This window comes from Chrysochloris asiatica, unplaced genomic scaffold (genome assembly GCF_000296735.1).
Source record: "Chrysochloris asiatica unplaced genomic scaffold, ChrAsi1.0 scaffold00088, whole genome shotgun sequence".
NCBI classification, from domain to species: Eukaryota; Metazoa; Chordata; class Mammalia; order Afrosoricida; family Chrysochloridae; genus Chrysochloris; species Chrysochloris asiatica.
Window position 1 is genome coordinate 8,551,367 of NW_006408606.1, and position 8,725 is coordinate 8,560,091.

The 8,725-nt window shown below is 35.5% G+C and overlaps 1 protein-coding gene across 2 annotated transcripts in view; it reads right to left on the bottom strand.

Moving 5' to 3' along the window:
* ADAD1 (adenosine deaminase domain containing 1 (testis-specific)) overlaps window positions 1–8,725 on the bottom strand; it is a 142,635-nt gene that overhangs the window by 94,338 nt on the left and 39,572 nt on the right. For both annotated transcript variants that reach the window (XM_006866271.1, XM_006866270.1), the window contains exon 4: window positions 7,800–7,868. In XM_006866271.1, the coding sequence (XP_006866333.1) occupies window positions 7,800–7,868 (69 nt within the window). The remainder of the gene's footprint in view (window positions 1–7,799; window positions 7,869–8,725) is intronic.

Genomic DNA, 8,725 nt, shown 5'->3' on the forward strand with positions numbered 1-8,725 from the left:
AAAAAAAAAAAAAAAGTTCATTGCAATGGTTGTTGGGCCATCATTGTTAGCTTATCTATCTGAAGAACAAGTGTTAATAATTTTTGACCTGGTTTTTACAAATTCCTTTCATTTCTGTTTGTCCTAATTTCACTGTTATATCTGAGGGATAATTTTGCTAGGTATATAATTTTCAGTTGGTATTTTTTTTTTTCTTTATATGTTTTATATATGTCATTCTATTTCCTTCTGGCCAGAATGGTTTCTGCTGAGAAAACAGGAGCTTAGTCTTATTGGCTAATACATCACTAAAAAAGCCAAGTACAGTCCAATATTCATCATGAACACAGACATAAAAATTCTCAACAAACTCCTAATCAACAGAGTACAACAACATATCAAAAAATAACATATGATGACCAATCAGGATTCATCCCAGGTATATAAGGATGATATAACATTAGAGAAACAATCAACATAATGTTGAAGAGTGGTAAGAATTGAAGAGGTATGAAATCAGCCCCAATGGTCAAATGCAACATGTGAACACATCAGTATCCAGGACTCTTGAGACTAGAAGAACTAGATGATGCCAGCTACCACTATCAACTGCTCTGAAGAGAATCACATTAGAGGGTTCCAGACACAGTGGGAGAAAATGTAGAACAAAACTCAAAATTAATTTTAAAGAAACAGACCGTGTTTACAGGAGGAACCTGAGTCTATGGCCCTCGACCACCCTTCAGGGACAAATTTAGGAGTACTAATACATGGCATGGAATCCTGGTGTGGTGCTGCTGGTTAATGCACCAGACTGCAAAGCCATTTGAACTGCAGGGTCGGAAGTTCAAGCTCACCAGCTGCTCCTAGGAAACCCGATACAGAGTTGCTATGGGTCGGAACTGACTCGACAGCACTTCACAACGACAATGCATGGCATGGAGTTGTGGTGTGGCGCTACAGGAGCACACCAGACTGCTAACCATGAGGTAGATGGTTCAAACCCATCAGCTGCTCCGCAAAAACCCTATACAGGGTTGCTATGACTCGGAACCAACTCAATGGCACTTAGCACCAACACAACAACACACACCATAAATACATAAACACAAACACACAAACAGCAGAAAACAAACTAGATAAATGGGACTTCCTGAAAATTAGACACTTATGTGCATCAAAAGAGATCACCAAAAAGAATAAAAAGATGAGAAAAAAAATTACCACAACATATTGGACAAGAGACTAATCTCTAAAATTTATAGAAAATTTCAACACCTGAACAACAAAAAGAAAAACCATTAAATTTAAAAATGGGCAGAAGGCTTGAGCAGACACTTCACCAAAGGTATCAGGCTGCCAACAAATGTGAAGAAATGCTTGCAATCATTAGCCATTTGAGATATGCAAATCAAAACAGTGAGTTATTATCCTACCATTAACAGAAAAGTTAGAAAAACTAACAGAAAACAACAAATGTCAGTATTTGGAGAGATTGGAACCCTCATAAACTGTTGGTGGGATTGTAAAATGGTGCAACTGGAAAACAATGCTTAAATTTGGAAATAAAAATACCCTATCATCTGAAATCCTAATGCTTGGTATCTATTCTAGAGAAATAAGAGCTGTGAAGCTGTCTCATGAATAGCTATATGTACTCCTATGTTTATGACCAAGTCCTAGTGTGGTACTGTAGGATAAGTACTGTGCTGCTAACTATAAGCAGCAGTTCATACCCACCAGCCTCTCCTTGGAAACCCAATACAGGGGTGCTATGATTTGGAAGAGATTGGTGGCACTTAGCAATTAACAATATAGTAATTTACGATCCCAGGTAGTGCTGTGGGTTAGGTGTCAGGCTCCTAGCCACAAGGTCGGCAGTTCAAAGCCACTCCATGGTAGAAAGAACAAGCTGTTTCCAGAAAGAATTACTGACTCAGAAATCCTATTTAGGGTCAACAATGAGTCCAAATTTACTCAATGGCAGTGGGTTTGTTTTTGTTTTTTTTCAATATAGTAGGCATTTTGTGTATTATAAAACTATAACAGAAAGAGTACACTGTAGTTAGTAGTCTTGACAGATAAAGAACTCTCAGTGGCAAGGAAATGTTTTGTTACAGATTAAAAAGATTGTACCTGAAAATCATATAGAACATTTGGGAGTTAACAATATATGTCAATATACCTCTTGCTCTTAATTCTATATTAAAAGTAGTAAAAAGTATTATGAATATAATATTAGCTACCACATGAATTTTTTACTAGCATGAATGTGAAGAAGTGAGGAGCAAGTGCAATACTATTTTCTACACATATGCGTACTGGCTCTTGAGGTAATAAATGCTCAAATTACTGGAAATGAAGGATGAGCTAATACCACAACACAGACAGATGATATCCATTAACCTCATTTCTTTGATTTCAAGTTGCTAATTTCAAGTAACATTTAATATCACGAATAACCTTAACCTAACTTCAGAACCAAAATATCACTTTTTATGGATAATCCAATTTCTTATTATAACACAAATTGCCCAACTATATAAAATTGATTCTTGCTCATAACTTGATTTGTTTTTACTTGTAAGAGTTAGAAATCTATGGATATTATTATTGGACATATTTTTAAGTCATATCCAAATGACAAAGCATGAAGAAATACATTCCAGAACCCAGGCAATCAGAGACTAGAGTAAGAGTCTTTTTTCCACTGTTGTTAAGCGCTGTTGAGTCATCTCCGACTCAGAGCAACCTCGTATAGAGTTCCCAAGGAGGAGCTGGTGGGTATGAATTTCCAACCTTGTAATTCAAAGTCCTGTGCTTATTCTACAGCACCACACCAGGAGTCTGTTTACCACTTGATAAGTGCTGTCGAGTCGATTCTGACCCATAGCGACCCTGTACAGGGTTTTCAAGGCTGCAAATCTTTACGGGAGCAGAAAGCCTCATCTTTCTCCCGCAGAACCGCTGGTAGTATCGAACTACTGACCTTGAGGTTGTCAGCCTGATTCGTAACCACAACGCTACCAGAGCTCCTTTGTTTACCACTACATCTCCAAAACTGAAATATCCAATCTTTCAGTTCTGAGTAGGTTTATGTCTACAGAACAACAGGTATCAGATGGCACCATAGGATAAGCACTGGACTACTAACCACAATGTCAATGGTTCAACCCACCAGCCACTCCTCAGAAACCCTATACAAAGTTGCTATGATTCAGAACTGACTGGATGGCACTTAACAATGAATAATTTAACAAAACTCCAACCCACTACTATTAAGTTGATTCCCAACTGTAGCCACCCCATATGGAGTTTCAAGACTACAAATCTTTATGGAAACAGTCAACCTCATCTTTCTCCCTCAGAGCAGCTAGTGGGTTTGAATATTGACATTCTATCTAGTTAGCAGCCCAACATCTAATACATAGTATCACCAGGGCTCTTTGTAAGATAACAAAAGTAGTCTTTAAGGAGAAATGCTCTTTGTTTCTTGGACCTGGAGTGATTCTATAGGATAAGCACTAGACCACAATGTCGGTTTGAACTGCCAGGTTGGTGGTTCAAACTCACCAGCCGCTCCTCAGAAACTCTAATACAGGGTGTTGCTATGAGTGGGAACTGACTTGACAGCACTCAACATTTGATCCAGATATGCAGAACTGATATTGAATTATCCATCACAGTTGTTTAGAATACATAAAATAGCATCCTTCTCATACAATAATTAATTCTTAATAATATAAATAAAATTTCTTATCAGTGGATGCCAAAAATTGGAGAAATAACTGATGGATGGATGGATATGTAACAAGTTTTAAGCAGAAGCAGTAACTATAAGTAAGGATTTACTAAGCTATGAGAGTTTTAGCAACTTAGAAAAACCAGGCCCTCAGAAAAGTACAACCATTGTAAAGTCCATGGAAACTTTCAATGTCAAGGCAAGACTAATGTTGCAAGGTCTCTTTAAAAGCAACAGCATGAATGACTGCCACTCATAAGTCCTACATCACTGAAGGGAATCTGTTTTTTAAGTATGCTTCTAAATAAACAGAGGTGTTATCTCTAAATCAAATGTACAACTTCCTCATTAAATAGGAGACAATACATAGGGGACCACATAACTCATTATCCTAGGTGGGATTTGTTGTTTTTTTTTTTTAAAGAGTAAAGAGGGGAGTAGCTCTAATTATGCCAGGACAACAGTTTTAAACCTGGACAGGTGATTATCATGGTTATTTTTCACTTTTGGAAGCTGCATAGCTAATGATTCAATGGTGTACAGACAACACCCTTAAACAGACTTTTTATCAAGGATGGGCATTATCTGAGGGCATTTAATAGAGAGAATGAGACATTTTGGGACTGTTGATACTAATGAGGGTTAAATAATTACAGCTAGTAATTTTCACTTTGCTCATGTACTAAAACAGGGTTCCTTTGAATCAGAAGTGGCTCGACAGTACTCAACAGAACACAGTGCACTAAGAAAGATTATATACAGTTTTCTGGAAAAGTTAACAAGGGTATCTAAGGTTTAGTATATATTTTTAACTGGGAGATGTAGATGACTAGGAGACGCTGTCTAGCAAATGGTATGGATGGAAAACACTACACTAATTTTGTAATTAGAGTCTATATCTAATCAAGGATGTACTGCCATCTTTAAGGTAGCATGCCTAGATGTTAATTTATAAATACATTTAGAATATAAAGTTGATGATAAGTTAAAAAAGAAAGAAAAGGGAAGAGAAAATTTTAGGTCTTAAGAGATTCAAAATAGGCAAACAACAAATCACTATTAGAAGGGTTGGAGTCACTTAAAGTCCTTAAATTGTCTCTAAGTTTTGTTAAATTCTAATCAGCTATTTGTGGTTTTGTTCTTTACTTTCCGTCAAAGCTAAATCTTTTGAATACAAAAATCTGGCTAAGATTCAGAGGAGCAGAGGCAATATGGAACCAGAAATACAACAAATTCTTGGAATTTATTATGAAATTACTATACTTCAGGTTTTATCTCTGGGTCCGTAAAATTGCAAAGAAACACTAGGCCCAGTCACCAGTTGCTGCACATTTTATTCAAGAAAAGTAGTAAAAGCCAGTAAGAACTATACATTCATTGAGAACAATAAAGCATCAATAAATATTAAAAATTCAAGCTTTAAAGATAAAAATCTTACTTATCCCCTATTAGAAGCTTAGCACATATTATTAATTACAAAAAGCTGACAAGGGTACAATAAATGAGGAAATTCTCACACAAGTGATAGAAATAGTTTACATGGTAAAACTCTAAGCAGAAAGCAATTTAGCAAAAAGTATCAAAAGTTTTTAAACAATGGAGAACAAGGTTCATAAAGCTTTGACCCAGTAATTCCTCTTCTAGGAATCTGTACAAAGAAAAATAGGAAATGTGGTAAAAGATTTATGTCCAAAGATGTTAAAGATATTATTTAAATAGTCAAAACCTAGAAATGGCCTAAATGATCAATACCAATTTAATGGTAAAATTGCAGTATATCCTTATGAATAGTTTTCCCATGTAAAATACTCATGTAATATAAAAGGCAAAATGCAAAATTATGTGTACATATGTAGAATTACATATACACTTTATTATTAATATATACTAAATTGTATGTTTATATTTGTGTGTATATCATAGAATATAGATAATGAAATCTAACAAAGTGAATGTAACACTCATTTAGGATAAAATAAAATGTTCTAAAACAGCATAAAATTATGTTGAGAAAAAAATGGGGTAGGACAGGAAAAATATCCTATAATGATCAAAGTGATTGATCATTTGTTGTAATTTTTAAAATTCTACTTTTATCAGTCTCCAAATTTTCTACAAGAATTTTTAATTAAAAAAAAATAAGAGTGAGTATTATGGACTAGCCTAAGCCTTAAGAGGCCTGGTGGCACAGGAGTTAAAGTACACAGCTTCAAACTGAAAAGTCAATGTTTCAAACCCATCAGCAGATCTGTAGAAGAACCTTGTGCAGACTACAGCCACAATGGAACAGTTCTATGTCCTACTGAGTCACTATGAGTCAGAACTGACTCAATGGCAACAGGTTTGAGGTTTGTCTTTTTGGTCTGCGCTGGCCTCAGAAACCAATCTGATCAAACTATATTGATCTAACCACATAGAAAAAGTTCGCTGGACAAACATGGCAAAGTAAACATGCTGAAAAATTTGTCAACCCCCTATAGGTGGACACAACAAAAAGTGTCCAGGAAATTTTGTGGTTGTTGTTAAATATCTTTGAGTCGGTTCTCACTCACAGACACCGTATAGGATTTTCAAGGGGCAACTGGTGGATTTGAACTGCTGACCTTGTGGTTTGCAGTCCCATACTAATCCAGAGCTCCATGCCAGGTTTCAATCTTTTTCTTCTCCAAAAGCATAAACAGTGAACTCCTATTTTGATCCAGAAGCTTGAGACATAATGTTTCCCTCCTTTTTCTGACATTGCACTACTAAAACTTGAGCCTATAAAACCTGATTCTATTCTTGTTATTTTAAAGTTAGAAAAAGAGGAAGACCTCCAACGAGATGGATTAGCCAAGTGGCAGCATCGATGGACTCAAGCGTGACAACAATAGTGAGGCAGGCCCAGGATTGGGCAGTGTTTCGTTCTGCTGTGCTTAAGGTAGCTATGAGTCGGTACTGACTTGATAGCACCTAACAACAACAACAACAAATTAACCACATATTCTTTCTTTCTCACATATTATAGCTCATTTTTCCAAACTCATCACAAACTGGATTAATTTGTTAAACCTTAACCTGGGATTCTACCCTGTTACTCATTAAAAATTTTTCACCAAGGCTGAAAAGACAGACCAGGATATGGCCTTCTTTCCAGAGAAGAGATCATTGCTATAAGACTGATTACTCATGGCTTCCTCATTCATTAGTTTCTATGTCTGTGAGGTCTCAAGATGAACAGATTTTACCTTTTATTTGTACCTATTTTTCCCCTGCTGTGATCTTTTCACTCTATGCAAACACAAGAATGTGAAAGGCCTTTCTCTGTCTGAGAAAAACAATGGAATCCAAACCTGTTTTTGAACCCTAACCTCTAGTCTTGAAAAGGGGAAAGGAAAAAAAACATTTCTTTTCCTTTCAGTTTTAATAAACATTCTATATTTGAGTCTGAAATGTGCCTACTAAGAGTAGGCAATGTTAAAATTTAGAATAAAAAAAGTTATCTGCCTTTCAGGCTATTCATGATCTAATGGGCAAAGTATACAATAATTACCATACAACTTTGAATGTGCTGAACTCTTACAATAATACAGGTTAATATTTAGTGAGCATCTACTGTGTGTCAAGAGCTGATACAAGCAATTTACATATATTAATTTAATCTTCACAGCAACTCTATAAGGTAATTACTGTTACTAATATTTCACAGATGAGGATTTTAAGGAGTAAAAAGTAAACTTCCAATTGTACTTGTAGTTTTCTTGGGTGTCCCTGACAAATTAAGTGACATTAAAAGGATGACCAAAATGATAAATTCCAGAAAAATATTGGTTATATGTCTTTCATTAAAGAGTAACACATCAACGCAAAAGCAATTAGATAAATTTAATCATCTCCTAGAGGAAACAGCTCTCTTCATTTTCCCCTGCATTGCTTAAATTCTGACATTTTCAGCAGAGTCCAGATGTTTTTCTCTTTGTAGAAGTGTGACAGGTTTGAATGATAAATGTTAGTGTGTACTGTCATACCTATGTATATTTCATTATATTAAAATCTTTGTTACTCTTTTAAAAAGGAACATCATAAAGGATTTTCCTACCATAATGTACTTTTGAAATGTATGCTGGTTCAGGTGAAACAACAGGTTCTGCAGGGATAGGAGGAGGACCTGTAAAGAACACAAAATTATAAGTGAATGTGAAACCTCAACATATCAAGATTCCAACAGCTACTATTCTGTAATTACACAGTAGCCCATGAGCAATTATTTTTCCTGTATGTATCTGCCAACATTTAGACTAACAAATGTCCCTTAGCTTACCCTTGTTAAAGAGTATTTTGAAATCATTTATATAAATTTCTAGATTTCCTTATCTTCTGATATAGTTAAAGCTTGCTTGTAAACTAAAGCTTGCTTGTAATCAAACATTCTGAAAAGTTGATAAAAGCCTATTTAGATGTTTATGAACAACTTGCTACTTACAGTAATATTAAGTTCTATTAAAAAGATACAGTAAGTAAAAATCACTTGTAATGTTATTTTGCCAGGCTATATTCTAGAGGAATAGTACACTGAAGTTTTCAAAGCTTTTAGTCCTATACTTTGTAATGGCTTTCCAGTTTGGTCCACAAATTACAAAAACCAGAAATGTCAGGAAAAAACAGCACTAAACAAAAGGACTCTTTGGTTTAGTGCCCTGTTTTGTTGCTGCTAAGTGCTGTCCATTCCAACCTATAGCAACCCCGCATGTATGTGTGTATCTGTATACACCCGTGTACCTGTATACAGAGCAATCCTCTGTGTGTGTGTGTGTATACATATAATGGAATCCTGATGTGGCTGTGCGTTAATGCACTGGACTGCAAAGTTGGTTTGAACTAGAAAGTCACTGTTCAGTCTCACCAGTTGCTCCCTGGAAACCCTATACAGGATCGCTATAGGTCGGAACTAACTCTATACCATACCTCACAACATATTACATATATATATATACATATATACACACACACATATACACACACACA